The 19,436-nt window shown below is 41.1% G+C and overlaps 1 protein-coding gene across 2 annotated transcripts; it reads right to left on the minus strand.

Moving 5' to 3' along the window:
- Positions 1-978: 978 nt before the first annotated feature.
- Positions 979-19,436, minus strand: LOC118430663 (dipeptidase 1-like). 2 transcript variants are annotated; one of them, XM_035841650.1, is made up of 10 exons: positions 19,117-19,436; positions 8,264-8,405; positions 7,412-7,544; positions 6,265-6,415; positions 5,879-5,945; positions 4,616-4,792; positions 3,655-3,751; positions 3,069-3,144; positions 2,252-2,387; positions 979-1,737 (listed from the first exon to the last, which is right to left on the minus strand). In XM_035841650.1, exons 1-10 carry the CDS (start codon positions 19,335-19,337, stop codon positions 1,651-1,653), a joined length of 1,287 nt encoding a protein of 428 aa, XP_035697543.1. In that variant the 5' UTR covers positions 19,338-19,436; the 3' UTR covers positions 979-1,650. The 2 variants fall into 2 exon arrangements, with proteins under 2 accessions (XP_035697543.1, XP_035697544.1); XM_035841651.1 differs by lacking the exon at positions 19,117-19,436 and adding an exon at positions 16,950-17,321.

A 19,436-nucleotide genomic window follows, 5' to 3' on the forward strand; every position in this document is an offset into this window, starting at 1 on the left:
ATCATATGGATTACTAGCCTGGTATCCAACGGTATTATAGCTCCCGAGTCTCTTCTGTCCTCTCAAAGACTCCTGAGCTATAATACGGCTAGATACCAGCCTAATTGATTACATCTTCTGTATGTGAAGCCAAAGAAATGTGTGAGCGTGCGAATTAGAAAGTTGTATTCATTATCAAATATAGATGGTCGGGAGGGTTTATAGCACACACCGTTTGGTATACCGAACATAAGATTGCATTAAGTTAAGCTCTGGATCATTCATGGAGGTATGAGGCCTCCGAACTCTTTCCGTCGTAACTCAAGAACGTACGGCCAAATTGTGGTAATATTTGGTATATACGTAGGTCTCTGGAAGATATAAAATGTAGGACACATATATATTCACTTTGCCATCCAGTAACTTAGTGACCCAGCAAATCCAACCTGCCTGCGGGCACGAACGCTGAATTGAGGTGAAATGCGGTCACTCGGAGTTGTCTGCAAGTGAATCACAGCATTGCTGACATCGAACTAATGCTACCGTATTGAAAAGCTACACATTGAGGACATAAGAGGCGTCTTTTTAAGAAAACACCAAAATAAACATGTTCTTTATGTACAAGAAAAAATAGAGATTGTTTTGGCGTGTGTGTGCGTGTGTGTGTGTGTGTGGGGGGGCAGTATGTTGGTGTGTGTGTGTCTGCGTGCTATGTGTGAGCTTCTTGATTTTTGTAGTCAGCATTACTCAATGACCCGGGAATCTGAAGGTCAAGGTTGATTTTGGGACCCTAGTATGTGACCTTGGTACTGCAGCAGAACTACCATTTTCTGTATCTTTTGACCTGGACAGTATTTGTGGTGGCAGAAGACGTGGTGTGTGTTTGCCCCTCCTAGTAGTTTGCTCTAGCTAGTACTGCAGGGAACAGCTATGTTTAAAGATAGCAGAACATTTGATAGTGGCGCAATTGGCTTCACAAACTGACAATAAACGCGTACGTCAATTTGTCTTCATCTTTTATTAGCATTAAAACACGTGGTATAACGTTACACACGCACATCTAAAGGGAATTGCATGCATCCTATGTTGACCCAGTCTTAAAAATATAGACCTCGTCACGTATCTGTCTTTAAACTGCACTATATTCTCTATAATCTATCGAGCACAAACGTCACTTCTTTAAATAGCATATGTCTAAGGCCAAAGGAAGTAGTACACCAAGTTTTCAACACAGCCTTTCGCATATTTGCTCTAGTCATGTATTAGATATGCCTACGTAGATCACTCTTAACACTGTATTTCTGCATAAGTGCACTAAATACACCAGATGTGTCTAGGTCTGAATTAAGGCTTTATGGTTACATTTGCGTAAACCTGTTGGTGTCTTTTGTAATATTTGCAATTCCAGACATCCTTGCCAAGGAAAAAATAAACTGTTCTATTATACTAAAATGACTAAAAGTTCTACAATATTACTACAATGCTAGTACTAACGTTTCATGAAACGTTATGTTTGCTAATGTCATACTTTGAATTCGAACTTGTCATGTTTTGACCTCAAAATTCAAAATGGTGGACGGTTCGCATTGGTCTATGGCGTGATCACGTGAACACCACGTGAAAAATCACGTGAACACCACGTGACAATATATGCTTCAAAATGCACTTTGACTACAGGAAGGTTCTGCAGGTCTCGTTTTGGATGGCAGTAGTCGGGATGAGGTTATCGAGCGGGTCCATCGTCATACTGGCACTCACCTGCGTGGGGGAGGGGGCAAAACTTTTATTTTAAACATTTTCATCATCATCATCAATTCATCATGCATCCGGTAACACCAGTGAGGCATTTTAAACCTCTTAACAAAGCGTTAATAAACAAGAATCCGGTTTTGGCTTTTATAGTGAAATTTAACCGTCTTTATCCCACTGAACAAAAAGTAACCAAGGCTTAACTTTTAAAGACTCTGGCTAATATCTATGCAAGTGTCTTCTCAAAAGCATTCCATTTGTAAATAGAATAAAGAAACTTTATCAAGTAATAAAAAAAGATTCTGCAATTACTGAAAGAAATTTCCTGGTACGTGCGAAAGGATTCTTGCAACACAACAAAGAGGTCTCTCTGGAGTTCCGTGTGTCCCTACTTTGTCCTTTATCGGGACCAAATGACCGTTTACTCCCTGACCACATGACCTTTCGGGCAAGCTACGTCGCCAATCTTTTCAAAGTATTGTCCCTATCGAATGTAAACTTCTTCATGTCTATTTTTGCTTACCTCCTCGGCCCTCTTAAAGACTTCGATGAGGTTGAGACCGAGGAATTTCTTGATCTGGTCGTCCGTCCACCCCCTGTTCAACAGCTCCTCAATCAGAGCAGGATACGTGGACACGTCCTCCAACCCTTGCGGCACCCTGTTAGTAAATAAAGTTGTAATTACATAATTACATATCTTTGGATGATTTTGGCTATACTTAGTTTCAATCAATAGGTACGTAGGTTCAATCATAGTGAAGGTAAATTGGCTCTTATTGTCGTTACCAAGCTTAAGCCTGAAAAATTCATTTAAATCTCCTGTAGCCTGGTACCATACCATGCTCCACATGTCTCTGATAAATAGTAGAAATTGGCCAGATACTGATAGATAACATACCAGAGTAGTTAGCTCGCCAAGAATACAGTTTGCGACATATACAGGGACTATAGGACATTATTCTAAATATTATTGTGCCATTCGTTTCTCTGAGCCTCAGACACTTAGTATACGTTATTTCGAGGTGACAGGAGATATCAAAATTGTGCAAAATAATTCTATAATTCACTAAAAGCTAAATAGGGACACTACAATGGCGGCGGATGCACCAATGAGGTCACGTGGTGCATTTGGAGCTATAAACTTGGACGATACAAACACTACAAAATTTTTATAGTAGCTACATTTGTCCAAATATTTTTTTTGGAGAAAATACTCGTCTTTCTCGCAATTGAGCCTTTGTTTGATGATTTGTAAGCAATTATATCAAGTTTACAAATGGATTTTATTTCATTTTTGTACTTTAAGTAAGTCAAATTACGTGCAAAGCATGTGCACAAACCTCGTGACCCCGTCATAGTCTGCTCCCAGACCCACGTGATCTTCTCCCGCAACGTCCCGGATGTAGTCACAATGGTCTGCATGGAGAAGTAAAACGATAATGCAATATTTGATAAACTGAAAGTCTGCGTAGCATAAAATCGCACTTTCTGTGGTTATATGGAGACCCCCTTTGTGACCGTTAACCTCTAAGCAAGGAGCCTGATTTAAAAATAAAGGACCAATAGGAGCTCGGGATTCTGTCAGTATGAAATGCAGTCCAATAGGAGCTCAGGTTTTTTGTCTCTATGGAAACCAGTCACCACATCCTTCAACACCATGGTAATAGACAGTTATAAACCTGACAATTAGGTCCAATTCAGCACATATCCATTTATAAATAGAATTGGATCTCCGTACTTTGCTGTTGGGTAACAAGCTATTGAAAGGTTATTTTGTAAAAGCAAAGTTTTGTGTGCTGAATTCTGCCTGCTGATTTCTGATCATTTCCCCCAATATTTAAGTGTAAGTGACTTTACACATGATTTCTAGATTAGATGTTTCACGATTTGTTTTTAGAAAGAAAATAAGTGTTAGGACAAACGAACCTGCAACTTGTGCGATTGTTGTGTTCTCAGTCTTGTTGGGTCCACAGTTGATGTAGTCGTTATAGAAGTTCACCATCACAACGCCCCCTGTGTCTTTCTGTAAGTATAGCAACGGAAGCGTCAGCCTACAATATCGTAAATAATCCAATCACTGATCATTGCTTTACATTGCATTGGAAGCAGTGATGGGCGGGCACGTTATGACTTGTAAGTTAAAGAGAAATTTAAGTGGAATTGTGACACATCTATTTTCAGTATATGTATGCCATACTCTGTGTGCTTTCAGACATTTGTTCAACCTTCCTGACCACTTAGATTCCACAGTAAATGTATTTTACTTGGGGCAAATTTAAAAAAATCACTGTTAGGTTTCTCAGATGATGTCATCTATACCTTCAGAGACTTTTGAAGAAATGACCAAAACTAACGAAAACGCACTATATATTCCCACTGAGCTTTCGCTCTACTATATCTTTTGTGCTATGTATGTATAATGATACATGATAGATTTATCAGGACTCTCTGTAATCTGTATCTCTGTTGTATTCTATCTTACTCTTACCTCCCTCATGACCTCAGTGAAAAGCGAAATTTAAGCTTCTCGTGAATAGACTAGAGAGCCCAAACCACTTACTCTCGGCCTCCACAGCTATCTACCACAAAAAAAATCACGATCACAGCATGTTCAGAACTCGAGATATCAAACCCGGAAGTTCCGCTGTAGTTTTGTAGCAACATGCAAGGTGGCCCAAAATCTAATCGTTTCAAGGTCTCATCAAGACCTACCCATGTACTAAATATCAAGACAATCCATGTAGGCATTCTGGAGTTATGCTGGTCAACTACATACATACACACAGACACACACACAAACGCTATCGAAAATATAACCTTCTTGCGAAGGTAATAAAGTTCAGACAAATAAACAAACAAACGAATAAACAAACAAACAAACACTGACCAGTCTCCTGAGCACGTCATCCGGCACGTTCCTGGTGTGGTTACAGATGGAGTAGGCAGAGGAGTGGCTGAAGATGACGGGAGCTCGGGTCACGTCCAGCGTGTCGTGCATCGTCTTAAAGGACACGTGAGACAGGTCCACTAACATGCCCAGACGGTTCATCTCTTGGATGACGAGCTAGATAAATAAACAAACGAAAGGATAAACAAATAGATAAATATTTAAAAAAAATCAGGATTGTGCATGGTCTTAAAGGACACGTGCGACAGGTCCACTAACATGCCCAGACGATTCATCTCTTGGATGACGAGCTAGACAAACAAACAAACAAACAAACAATAAACAAATAGACAAACATGAAAACTAAGCAGTGTCGTGCATGGTCTTAAAGGACACGTGCGTCGGGTCCACTAACATGCCCAGACGGTTCATCTCTTGGATGACGAGCTAAACAAACAAACAAACAAACAAACAATAAACAAATAGACAAACATGAAAACTACGCAGTGTCGTGCATGGTCTTAAAGGACACGTGGGACTAACATGCCAAGACGGTTCACCTCTTGAATGACAAGCTAGATAAACAAACAAACAAACAATTGGACCAATTAAAATTGCTTTGCATCGTCTTGAATGGCCCATCTATTCGAGCTAGAATAAACAAGCACATCCGATAGATATAAGCAAACAATTAAAATCAGCGTTGTTCGTCGTTTTTAAGAACACAATGTGGGACCGCGTGGCACAGTGGTACTGTACAGTGTGTTCGCCTCGTGACCGAGAGGTTGCGGGTTCGAATCCAGCTGCCGTGTTACCGATCTTGTGCCCTTGGGAAAGGCACTTTACACGACTTTCCTCACTATACTTAGGTGAAAATGAGTACCTAGCTTTGGCTAGGACCGTCCCTCGGATAGGACGTTAAATGGAGGTCCCGTGTATGGGGAGAGTCACACCCTATGCACGTTAAAGAACCCCCACACGTGCGATGGTGCGGTGTGAGATGGAGCAAACCCTTCTGTCTGGAGTTGGTGATTCACTTCAAATCATCCGGTTGGAGGCCTGGCGAACCTCCATACCGCATCAGCCACATGGTGATTTACATCATTCACCCGGACGGGAGACCTGGCGCATCCCCGTCCTGTAATTAGCCAGCGAAAGGGTATACTACTCCGTAAGGGGCGGTATAACCCCGTCGTGTGTAAACATGTGTGATCACGTCGACCGATGATGATGATGAAGAACACAATAATGAAAAATGCACACCTTTCCAAAGTCCGTTAGTCCGTTGTGTTCTGGAGTTGGGTTCAATGTTTCTTGCCAGTTATCCGCCCTGGAAAATGAATTTCGGCAAAAAAGTAATCTTAACAGTAAAACGCATAAAAATTCTTCTGTATTAAGTACTGGGTAGGTTTTAGGACGAAGTGAATACCATACACCGATCCTTACTGGCGGTCACAAAGTACTTTTTCTTTTCGCTACTGATCTGATCCTAAATCTTAAATTTTTCAAGCATTATCATTCTCGTATTAGCCCATGACAGGTGAAGACGTGTTTTCTTTTACATTCAAACTTAGTAAAAACGTTATATGCAATGCTATTGTTGGTCTTTAATTAAAAACCATCTCGAATAAAAGACTGCGCATGCGCACCATGGAGTGTTGCAGCTGTGTGTGATAGTCATGTAGCGGGTCCCCAGCTTGTAGAGCATGCGCAGAGCTGCCAGGTTGCTGTCAATCATGTGTCCGCCCTCCACGCCAACCATACAGCCGATCTTACCTGCGTCAAACGCGTCCTGGATTCCTGGTGGAAAAGGGAAAAAAATCATAAAATTTGACCCATCCGTGTTAGTTCCGAACGTTATTTCATTTGCCAAAGTGGGAAAGGCCCCTACTCTTTTCAAAAGGCCTAGGTGTGGTGGCTAGCTTCTTTATCATGCTTGAAGTGAGACTCTCCTTAAAATGCACCTTAGGTACCCAATCTGACTAACGAGACTGTTTTAGGTGCTTGGGGCATATCCTCGAACCAACGGGAGGTTATATAGAGTCTACACAACCTCCTTAATGCTCGAACACGGGACCCCCATTTTACGTTACTTCCGAAAGACGAAAGCAATCCCTTACAACATGGCAAAACTACGAAAACCCCACCCTCCTTTTTCAGCACTGGAACCCAGTACTGAAGATAGCTTCAGCACTGGTTTTCCAGTGCTGACGCGCTCTCAGCACTGGAAACGCCGGCTTCAGCACTGGAAACCGAGTGCTGACAAACATTCAGCACGGGAAATCCGGGGCTGAAGCTATCTTGTCCAACATGTCCAACTGAGCCGACACTGGGATCTATGGAATTCATCATGCCAACGGATCCATGGATGCAGATGGTCAAGCAGCGGGTCACAGAGACATAAAACGCGGGACTTTCAGCATTACGGCCCATCCGAGTGGACGTCGCTAAGGCCCCCTTTGTGTAACCTTCGCTTTCATACTGGGTATATCATACAAAACGTAAAGGTGTGACTGAGAAGACAACAAAACACACACAGTATAAAGTGATGCGTTTCTTTTCTATACAATTCGCTGAGCGATCTGTCAAATTTTAGGTCGCAGAGAGAGCGCGGCAAGAGCGCCGTCCTAGTGGAAAAGGGGTATAATCGATGCTAGGGACCTTTACACATGAGCCGAGTGAGTAAATAGGTGTGAAGTGCATTTCCTAAAGGCGCAAGACTAGGCCTGTCTTGGATCCAAACCCGTAACCTTTAGATCCAAGCCAACAAACTCTAACCACAGAACCAACCCTTACCTTGTGCAGTTGTGACAAACTGGAACGTGTCCGGATACTTGGCGGCAATCCGCTCTATCACGTCGATTTGTTGCAGAGCCCAGCGGACGGTGTCCTTGTACTGGGAGTTGCACGGGGTGTAGGCGGCCCAGAACTGGGGAAACGAAAACGTTCAAACGTTAAGAAAATAACTGAGCACAAGAAGAAAAAAATGGTTTCACAGAAACACAGCTGTCACAAGCTATGGAGGTTGCACAGAGTTGAAGTGGCATTGGTATCACAGGCTTTTCACAGCTAACAAGTCTGTTATCCCTGCATTCAGGAAGTGGTGTGGCAGCCAAGTATTCCTAGGTCACATCATGCAAAACTGGGGCCCGACCGGACACCTTTCGGGAACGTTAACGAAAAAAATGATATAAAAGACACCCAAATACACAAAACGTTTATTTTTCGTTTCCTGAAACAGCCCGACCGGGCCCCGGTTTGGAAATGTGACCCTACATTACTATGTCGGCAACTACAATCAAGGCCATCACATTATCTAGTAGCCTCATTGAATCTCGCGTATAGCAGCCCGCCCAACAACCACCGGCCTCCTAATGGGTAGGGACCAGCTACAGCCCCGGACAGCAGAGTTTGTGTTACACAAACTAAACATCTAGAGTGTCTTTATAACTACCGAAATACTTCTGCAATTACACTCAAGGCTACACGACCGTTATAACGTTTTCGGTTGCGTTGTCGTGTCTCTGAAGGGTTCAATGTCTAGTTTTCATTTTTTAAAAATCAGACAAAAACCAATACGGTCGCTCATGTCATCCATTACATGGAATTAACTGTGACCATACATGCTACTACTCTCCCATGACGCACCTGTGCTCCCACCATGCCTTGCCTGAGACGGGGGATGTCCGTGTGAGAGTGGGTGTACGCACTGCGCAGGTCATTACCCAGGTTCACCTGGCTCAGGCGGTTCCCGAAGTTCTTTGCGAGCTGCCATGGCCAATCGTTGTGCCTGGACAGAAACAGACGAACATAATCATTATTGACAAGAGAATTATACAAAAAAAAAAAGAACGGAACACACTAACCAGTCCCGCCTCGTCAATAACGATCATATCAATTAAGATATTCATTTATATAAAGTGAAGTCCACGTTGATATGGTTGACATCCGCGCGTACATCACCCATGCTGTAAATCGTCCAAAGCAGATGAAAAATGAGCAAATATATGCCGTATATTTTAGAAAAGATATATATCGAAAACCATATATTAATGTGATGGAATGACAACGTCAATTTAAAGGTCAAAGAAGAAGCTGTAAAAGAACAAATATGAAGAATCTCTTGTTCGCTATGTCGTACTCTATGTGTTCAGTCATTTCTTTCTAGACCACATAAATGAGTTCAATTTTTTTCTAATTGACAGTGAAGTTTGTGCAATTATCCGACAGTAATGCGAAGTAATCTAGCTGGACCGCACCGGTTTGGGATTTGGTGATTCCGCGCAGTTAACAGAAGTGTGCGTTAATCTGTAATTAACTGGCTTCTACTGTACCGTGACCTTGCCTTTTTTGGCGCCATGTATCTACAGACGTTACGACATAGAGAAAGTAAAACAGCAACACAACGGAATAAGCGCAGAGAAATTTTTATTACAGAACTATTTGCTTTTTAGTTTAAATCAAAGTCTGTTCACCCGTAAACTTGTTGTTAGTCCAGCTTGTTCTTGTGGTTATCCATGTGAAAGTATCAGTCACTTCATGTTACACTGCCCTAACTACAATCATCAGAGATCTTCCCTCTTCGGCAATTTGAGAAGACTGGTAGGTTTTGATATGGACAATCTATCCGACGACAATTTAGTAGAAATGCTTTTAAATGGATCTTCTTATTTTCTGTCCTCTGCAGACAACTCCAAAATATTAATGTTTGTGCAGACTTTTTTAATAGATACCAATCGCTTCAATAATGACTAAACATCATCCTACCAGTCTTAAGGGACTTAGTTAATCATCATATTATCAGTTTATATCTTTGAATCTTCATTTGTTGTTTTTGCTTCAGTGCTTTGCCTACTTGTTATTTTGTTATCTTGTTTTGTTATCTTGTATTTATCTATCCATGTATTTGTATTCTTTTGCGGTGGCGGCATGAATATAAGTTACGACTTGAGTGTGCCGTCACCATGTCTTGTAAATATATGTTGCAACAATAAAAAAAAAAATTATTTGCAATTTATCTCCGGCCATCGTCACATTGATGCACGACAAACACCCTCCCCAGACAATCGTATCTATACTTTTATAAATGCGTCAACTGGTAACAACATAATAGGTTTGACTTGACACCGTTTGTTTCTTATGCATGTGATTTATTTTAACCAATGTGCAATTACAGCCGTTGAGTTGCTTCCAAAACAAATCAAATGCTGCAAAAGTTGTAAGTCAACCCCCCTTTATAGGTCAGCTATTTATTTCGGAGATTATTTCCTCCGATAAGGAACAAAGAGGTTCTCATGCGGTTTTATTGTCCTTACCATCTACTAGGGACGTACCGTTAGATATGCAGAAGGGGTTCCATAGATGTTAACACTTTCAACACCATTCCACTACTAGAAATAGGGTGGCGACCTCGCTTCGACCCCCCCCCCCCTGCGACCAAGACATGTAAGGAGCTCTCAACGAATTTCGTTTACTAGAAAAGACAGAAAACTTATCTTTTTACTCTTTTATGTTTTATTTTCCTTTACGTATCTAAAAATCTTACAACAAATATGACCGCGCACTATAAGGTGGTATCTCACTGCACTTGGGGCACCGGTGCGGCACTGCGGGGTTCGTTCTCTGCGGTACTGTATAATCGAGATATTACGCAATACGTAAAAGTATGACTTAGAAGACAGTAAAACACACAAAACGTAAGAAAATTCGTTCTTCATCTTGAGTAATCTTTCGAACCCCACAGTGCCGCACCGGTACCCCAAGTGCAGTGAGATACCATCTTTAGTAATTATGATCTGGGCCTGTCTCGACACAGTATGTGTACCAAACATCGTTTGTCTCCTCCTTTGCCATATTGAATTTAGACAAACACAGCTACTAACAAATATTTCCGCACCGCTAACAACTGTACCGCCTGACCGGAATTACACAACGGGGTCCGTTAAAAGGTAAACTGCCCTGTCACGTTTTTGAAGAAAGTGAATTGGCGGCAAGTTTGTTTATTTTTGTTTTGCTGACATCGTAAAAGGATTAGCACAACAGAAACCTTTTTAAGAGCTCGGTCAATAGAACAGCTCCTTTTCTATTGTAACGTCACATAGACAACATAGGTACAGCAATGCTAGAGGCTGTGAACTGCTTTTACTAGGTACTGCTACTACTACTACTACTACCACTACTACTACTACTACTACTGCTACTACAACTAGTACTGGTACTTATACTACTACTGAAACTATGACAACTACAATTACTATCCAATCGACACAGACAAGTGCTGCAAATTTAGAAGCTTTGAACTACTGCTGCTAACTACTGCTACTACCACTAGCTAGTGCTGTCCCTACTAATACTACTAGTAGTACTAGTACTACCAGTTACCAGTACTACTAGCTACTACTACCAGTTACTGCTACTAGGGCAACTACAACAACTACTACAACTTCTTCTACTACTACCATTCATTCGATATCCCTCACATAGCATATACCCATCACGACTAAGGAATACTGACGATGGTTGCTGTCATATCAAAAACCTTTAAGTTAACCTAATTTTAAAAAGAGCTCAAATTTCCGAAGCCCTCCAAAACAAGAAAAGGTTAAGGACTTTTATTGTGTGACCACGCCAAGAAAATGTGAAAAACAATAAAGAAACGTCACTTCAAATTTAGTGGGCACTATCTTTATTATCCCAATCTTTTTCGGCATGAAGCCAATATTGATAAAATATCGGCATGAAGCCAATATTGATTTAATATATCACCTGCCGAATGACTTTACATCATGGACTGTTCTCGCACTTTCCTGCGCGTAGAGGACTTGTTTAATTGACGTATAAATCACTGTAAATTTACAGGTATTGTCTTACTCTTTTATCCTACTCTTTTGATACTAGAGCGTATTGTTAAGGACCAGCACCTGGGCAAAGTCTGAAAGAATGCAGGAGTTTTTTATGACAACCAAAACAAATTTACACACATCTGCTACCAGTCACAGGTAGCAGAACACGGCTTTTGGGGATTTGAGCGGCGTTTCAAATTGTGCAGGCGAGAAGAAGGCGATACGCCGGCAGGAATTTTTTAATAAATATTTTGTGGTTTGTACCATAACGCAAACATATCCATTTCGGGTATTCATGAAGTGCACCCTACTATATTTTCCCTCGTCAAAGCCACACGGTGACTGACTTATATCGGGCTGCCTCTCAAATAACGATTTTTACCTCTCCTTCAACAAGTTTATCCGTACTACTTTATATACCCGCGTCATGGACCCCCCGGGGTCGTGCATTAATATTGTGTTCTGCTACCTAAACAGGTAAATTACGGTTTATACTGCGCGTGCACAGCGAGATGCATTGCAGATACCACTTGAAGCCGATTTTAGGCCCAGTGTTTGGAGTTGTCAAATAAAATTTATGACTCCTGTACAGCTGTATGTTTACATAGGTGGATCCTGTGAGCATTTCTTCGTGACACCGTCAACATCAGAGTGACCATTTCAAATGTCTTAAAATTTCCTTAATGAAACCAAAAAAAGGAGGATATTTCGATCATTTATGGTGTAAATCTTCGGACTAGTAAGATAATTTGATTATCACGGTTGTAAAAGGCCTTATCTTTTTTAGTGGTAGGAGCACACCATTCAAACTCCTTGTATCAACACTCGCCAAGACACAGTCAACAACGGTATTGTGTCCTCTGTTGTCTTAACTGTGTACATCTTTAAGAAACAAGAAGGAAATGAGGATATTTCTAGCGTTTATGGTTCACAAGAGCGCGTAAGTGGTTTCCAGTTACAATGGCGTTTATTGCATGTTGATAAGCTCTATGTGTTAAGTTGTCAGAAATACGTTGTTCCATATCCCTATCCACTAACACTTACCGAGATAGAGTGAACGGTAACGTGTTCCATTCTAGTATTTCTTCAAACTGTGCGGTCTTACTGGTTTTTTTGGTAGGAATGATCTTCACTAGCTGTTGTATGGTTCAAGGAATATGATCGGGTCGTCGCTGAAATAACAGGGTAAAAGAACCTACATTTTTTTTGCACTTTTAAATCCAACTTAAAGCACACACACACAAAAAGAAAATTATCATACGGTTATTTCAATATTTCATTCTCTGAAAACCCTGGCGTGTGTGTTTTCGCTATAGAGCCTTATATTTTAGGTTGCGTGATCGTGAGTATACGGTGTGTGGCTACTGTACTTAAGCCTAGGTCACAAATCAAGAGTTGAGCTCGGCCGATAGACATGTCAGCGAGTTCGAAACGGGCATAAATATTTTCGGCCAAAGTACGGCCGACGTCACTGGGGAGTACCAGGGCTTCGGACGATTTTTAGTTGCTCGTCCGTTGGAATTTAAACTTCCGTGGCGTGTGATGTCTTTTGTGTATCAAAAAGGCAGGAGAGATGATAACGTAAACTTTACAGAGTGAAACACTAGGTTTCGTCAAATTTGTTACGAGGTAATTTTTCTAATACCCTGTCATATTATCCACGATCTTCGGGCGTATCGATGGAAGATCGGCCATATTTAAGATCGACAGAGTGTTGCGCGTATTTTTCATCTGAAAACCGTTCCTATCACAAATTAACCATACTTTGTATCTTGTACAATTGTTGTGCAATAAAGTTATTATCATAAGCGAGGCTCGGGCGATTGCCGCAGAATCGTCGTCCGATCGATTTTCGCCAAATGTGACAAATATAACGCCGGCTTGATACCCCCTCACATGTAGCGAAAATCGATCGGACGACGAGTCTACGAGCTCTAAATTAGGAGGAGGCATGACCCTGATGCCGACGAAGAAATGGCAGAGTTCCCCTCTTAAGCTTCCCGTCAGAGTCAGGCATCCTCGTATTCGCGTGTATTTACAGTGTCAAATCTTTGTTGACACAACAAAAGTACAGCGACTTTCGTACGGTCTTCTACAATAGTTACTTTACATACAAACGAGTGGATGAAATGACTTAACCTAGCTGCGTACAAGCATTTGAATAAATCAACATGTCGAGTTTGACATATCTATTGCACTATTGTTTCCAAGATATCAACATTCTTTGATATTTTGATACAAAGCCTAGGGCGGGGTGGGAAACTCCTACCGTGACGCAGTCAACACTGGCCACGGTATATATATGGGAAGTACCATGTATGTATTGTATACATAAGGTCATCTCCCAGAGACTCTAATAGAGAGAAACCCGGAAGTTCTGCTGCAGTATCGTAACAAGCCGCTAAGGGGCCCAAAATCCGTTTTCAGGTCTCAAGACCTACCCACATACTAAATATAAATACAGTCCATTTAAGCATTCTTGAGTAATGCTAGTCTTCTACACACACACTTAACAAGTATACAAACGCTATCCAAAATATAACCTCCTTGGCGAAGGCGGTGAAATTGTCACATTCATTAGACATTAAAAATATAATATGAATGAATGAAGACCTTTATTGTATAATTTTGCCCAACCGGGCTAAGTACAGGTCACAACAAGTCAGGATATATACATACATAAAAGTGTCACAAATCTAGTCTAACACAAAAGTTCGGCTTCTTCTCGCTTCTTGGTAATAGTGAAAATGTAGGACTGTATGGGTTTCGCTATTGTCGGTTTGTCAAAACGCATGAGAAATATAAACTTGTCAGTGCTACTCATGTGTCTAAAATGAGGGAATCTACTTTCTATATAACTAAACAGAGTATTTCTATCATTCACATACATATCGCAATCAACAGTGAAGTGCACTTCATCTTCTACCATGTTTGAGGTACAAAATTGGCAGATTCTTTGTTCTAGAGGAGTGCGGCTGTGCCTTCCCGATTCAATTCGCAGTCGGTGGCAACTGATTCTTAGTTTAGCAATGGTAGTTCTATGCCGAATGTTTGTGATTTTCAAATACTGCTCTTCATTGTATGTGGATTTCAGTAGTCTGTACGTTCGGAGTTTGTTTTTCGCACGTAAACCTTTATTATCATTATGAATGTTGGTTAGAAAATTCTGGAAATAAATATCATTCAGTCGTTGGTGGATTGCAGAAATTAGGTGGGATATGTTTGGATCTGTTGACTTACGGGCTTGCCAAACAAAAGGGTAACCACACTCCTCCAAAGTTTTGCGAACACCAGATGCCCAACATTTGGTACCTGATGAATCTAGATTAAGCTGACATAAGAGAGCGTCTGCCTGCAGACTCTCAGCTGGCACATTCTGTTGAATTCTAATGAAATATTTGATGGCGTTTAGAGAGGCTTCCAGTTGGATAGGATACCTCCCTAATTCAGCGCGTACAGCAAGGTTAGATGCAGTTTTCGGAACATTAAGTGAGTGTTTACAAAATTTCAAGTGCACTGTTTCAATAGGACAAGATATAGGACTTTTGAATGAGCTCCAAATTTCAGATCCATATAACAAAATAGGTTTAACACATGTGTCGAAGAGTTTGTTTTTAACTGATAATGGTGCGTCTGCTTTGTCTAATGATTGTCTAATTCCAAATAGAGCTTTCAATCCCTTGCTGTATAAGTATTTGCTGTTGGCTTTGAATGTGCCAGCTGAGGATACAACAATACCTAGATAACAATAAGATGTTACTATTTCTAAAGCATTATTATCAAACAAAAAACTACAATCTTTCGGTAAGCGGCCTCCCTTTGTAAATACAATAACCTTTGTCTTTTTCAGGTTAACCTTCAGCTTCCATGATTTACAATATTGTTCTAGTCTAAGTAGGGAGGACTGTAAGCCTTGTTGGGATTCTGAGAAGATAACCAAGTCATCGGCATATAAAAGACATGGCACTTTCATGTTGTACAGAATAGGAGAATTGCTAGAAAAGTTATCAAATTCAGATACTATATCACTAATGAACAAATTAAACAATGTTGGACTCAGATTACAGCCTTGTCGAACCCCGCAGTTAGTTACAAATGTTTCGGTAAGACGATTGTTGGTTTTGATACAGTTATTAGTTTTGGAATACATGTCTTTTATGGTCGATAGGAAGTTTCCTCCTATTCCAAGATTATTTAATTTGAACAGGAGACCCTCTCGCCAAACAGAGTCGAAAGCTTTGCTAAAATCAACAAAGCATGCGTAAAGACGTGAATTTTGACTGAGATATTTGCTTACTAAAGTAGTTAATACGAAAAGATTATCAGACGTTCTATAGTTTTTTCTAAAACCGGCCTGTTGAGGTTTAAAAAGGCTGTTCTGTTCCGCATAGTTCACAAGACGAGTATTCAAAAATATGTGTACTACGCTTCATTCTACAGGTTTCTTGTAACTTAATTTACTTCAATTAAACATCGATATCTAACGGGTTACTTGGGGTGCGGTCACATAGGCCGTGCGATCGTCGTACTATTTTGATGCAAGTGCAGGTCGTGAGAAAATCAACCACCGACATGGATCCCAAACAGCATTTTGTGCACCAAGACAGTTGAACTTTGTACGAGACGTACATTTTTGCCCTACAAAAGTTATCGATCGTACGACGATCGCACGCCCTATGTGACCACACCCTATACATGTAGCTACTACTTGTGTAATGTTTACGTTTTCTGCTAAGTCACGGTACGTCATGGGTTTTCGAACTTTGTCAACTTTTGTTCGTAACAATGACACGGTATTTTTCTTTCTATTAAGTGTAATTCGTTTAACTCTTTCACTTTCTCCAAGCCATGTAAACATTGTTCTATTGCGTTATGAAAACTATAGTAGTTATCTTTGGTCTAGAAGTTAGAAATAACGCTTCTGGATCAAAAGTGCAGGGTTCGAATCCCGCCAGATTACGTTACTCTGTTATTACGTTCCTTAGAAATAAGAGGTCACTTGGACGCCATGAAAAGTCAGAACGTTTCGGCTTGTGATGGTTTAAATTTAACATGGCCTTGCGCAGCTTGTAGCTTGCACTACTTTCTCACGATATAGCGGCATGGAGTTAAGGAACGAAATTACAACTTGAGTACGTTGAGAGCCTTGTAAAAATATTTAAAGCGTCCTTGTTTAACAACCCCTCAAGTCTTTTCATGTGGCGTGGTATATTTCAATAAAAGCGATTTTTTTTCAATCATATATAAAGGTATCAGTGTGCTGAATGCCATATCATCCATGTAAAATGTTAGGATAGCGTCTTATGCTTCGCTTGTGTGTATTTTATCAGCAAAGTTTGTCTAATATCCGTATAGAGGTACTTGGATTCAGAAAAGAATTATTGCCGAAAAGACAAATTTGCGAAAAGTCGGGTGCATTTGTATCCCAAAAATATCATATATCAGAAAGTATGCCTATGGAGTGGAACTATATGGGCTAGGCAAAGACCTACCCGTCTACCAGCGGGACTTCCTCCATCAGTCGGCGGGCCCTGTCCGAGATCGCGTCCCGCCGCTGTAGCGCCAACGGTACGGCGATGGCCACGGCGAGCACAACCACAAGCACCAGAACAAGAACTCCTCCCGCCACAAACTTTCCTCTGCTTTCCGGCTTCTCAAAAGTGATTTCTCTGTCTCTTCCTGGCATCTTAATCGTTGTTTAAGACGACGATTTTAAGAAAAAGGTTTCAAGACGTAAGAGTTTTTTTCTTGCAGTGTCTGAAATGTCTTGACGGCTGAGAGAAGGGGTAATTTGTTGTGCGTTTACCGAAGTGGGCGTAGATAAATTGAGAGGAAACAGTCGCTGTGCCGGATTGTATGTACGTAGTGACGTCTTTGTTACGGAACGTCAGGATACCATAAAGAACTCAGAATCAAGGAAAGAAATGGCAACACAGTGGGGACCGATCATTGTTTATTTAAATGTGTCTTTTGAAACTTGGCAATCGAAGTTGGAAAAGCAACTTTTGTGACTTATGCGACTTATTTCACTCCAACCAATAAAATAGTATCAGTTTGAAAGTCAACTTTGAACGTTCCAAAATCATACATAGTCCTAACTACAATAATAGGCTATGCTAGGATCATCCCAATTCAAAATGGACTCTCCCACAAATGATGCAAGCGAACGATTGATTGCATTTGACTGCCCGACACACTTTTGTTATTGGTTTATCCCACATGTACCTCCATACCGAATTTCAGCTCATTTTGCTGAATCTTAGGTCATTGTATTGCAACAATGACTGAATCGAACAACATTTACCAAAAGGTAAGGTGAGAAGAAGGAAAGACAAAGAGAAGTAGATTTCTGAAGAAGAAACTCTGGAAATACAACATATTTCTCTGCCTAATCCTACATCATAGGAAGGTGAAACATAACAATTTTGACTATATTCACGTCTTTATATCAAGGTAGCTATGGTAGCTGCATCTAAGGTAGCTATGTCTTAACGTAAGTTGCATTGAATCATGTTAGAATCACGTGACCACTTTAAACTATTCTCCTGCCCAAAGCCTATCAACAAAACAGGTGGTTGTATGAGGATGGACCTCTCTTAGCGGCTTGGGATTGAAATGCAACAGACAACTTCTGAACTGCCTGACTTTTGGCCTGTGCGTACTCGCACTGTGACGGAACGTACACGTAGGGGGCTATCAGTCCACGTGGTCACGCGTTCCACTGTAACTTTATAAACTTTCGCGTACCGGGATTTAATTTAGCTGTAGGAATAGAATGGAAGCTTTCGCGGTATTTTAACTTCACAGTCGAAAATCACTCATATTCATATTTGTGGTGTCATAATGTCGTGTATGGCACCATAAGAACCGTGAAATTAAGCCATCGCGAATATTTCAAGATTTGCGGTACTGGTTAAGAAAACGCAGGATCACGTGTTGAAATTTCATGCTGGACATTGGACACCGACCTTGCTTGTGAGTTATGACCCATGACCCTGTAACCCGTATACTATAGGTGTACTTAATGATTAATGATAAGCTCTACGTACACTATTTTATGACTATTGACATGTATTCTGAATCTATATATATATTTGAAATACCTATAACGTGTATAATGCAGCATTGCACAGTGACCATGTCTTTACATATGTTGTTTTCCATTTTAGTGAATAAAGAACGAACATGTACAGACAAATAGTTTTGCATCCATAAGTCGATGCGTCGTCTATGCGTTGCCATGCGTTCGGCTCGTGCCCAGCTCGCGCGTTTGTGGCTGAATGATCATCTACTTGTAAAACAAAGAATGATGCAACTTTAGCTCGGATGATTGAATACGAAATATAGTGTGTGTATCTGTATGTGCGTGTGTGTGCGTGTGTCTGTGTGTGCATGTTTATATATATGTGTGTGTGTGTGTGTCTGTGTGTCCGTGCGTGTGTGTATGCTTACACGTGCGTGTGTGTGCATGTGTATTATATATGTATGCGTGTGCTTCTCTCTGTGTATGTGTATGCGAGCACGTCTGTGTGAGCGTATATGTGCATGTATATATATGAGTTTGTTTGCTCTTTTGTGGTGTGTGTGTGTGTGTGTGTGTGTGTGTGTGTGTGTGTGTGTGTGTGTTTGTGTGTGTGTGCATACGGTAAATCATCTCACCCATCCACCAGAGGGACTTCCGACATGAGCCTTCTCACCCTGTCCTTCTCCACCCCGGGTTTGTGCCTGAGAGCCAACGGCACGACAATAGCGATCACCACCAGGGCGAGAACCACCACACCGGCACCCAGATAGAACATACACCGGTCACCAGACTTCAGAAACCGCCCGTCCTCCGGGAGAGACCCCGGCGTGGAATACTTCACCTCGGGAGCAGACATTTTAACGAAGTGTTTGTCGTAATAGACAAAAGTAACCCCCAGGAAAGTTGTTGTTGTCGTTGTGAAATTTTACCCACAGCCTGACACAACTTTTTGTAA

This window comes from Branchiostoma floridae, chromosome 14 (genome assembly GCF_000003815.2).
Source record: "Branchiostoma floridae strain S238N-H82 chromosome 14, Bfl_VNyyK, whole genome shotgun sequence".
In the NCBI taxonomy this organism is placed as follows: Eukaryota; Metazoa; Chordata; class Leptocardii; order Amphioxiformes; family Branchiostomatidae; genus Branchiostoma; species Branchiostoma floridae.

Bases quoted from the DNA above. Each gene is read 5' to 3' on its own strand.
- LOC118430663 (XM_035841650.1), bottom strand. From the start codon at position 19,337: ATGTCTGCTCCCGAGGTGAAGTATTCCACGCCGGGGTCTCTCCCGGAG. The intron at 7,545-8,263 runs GTGCGTCATGGG...TCGTTTCCCCAG, and splicing joins AAGGCATGGTGGGAGCACAG to TTCTGGGCCGCCTACACCCC. The intron at 5,946-6,264 runs GTGCGCATGCGC...TTCATTTTCCAG, and splicing joins CACAGCTGCAACACTCCATG to GGCGGATAACTGGCAAGAAA.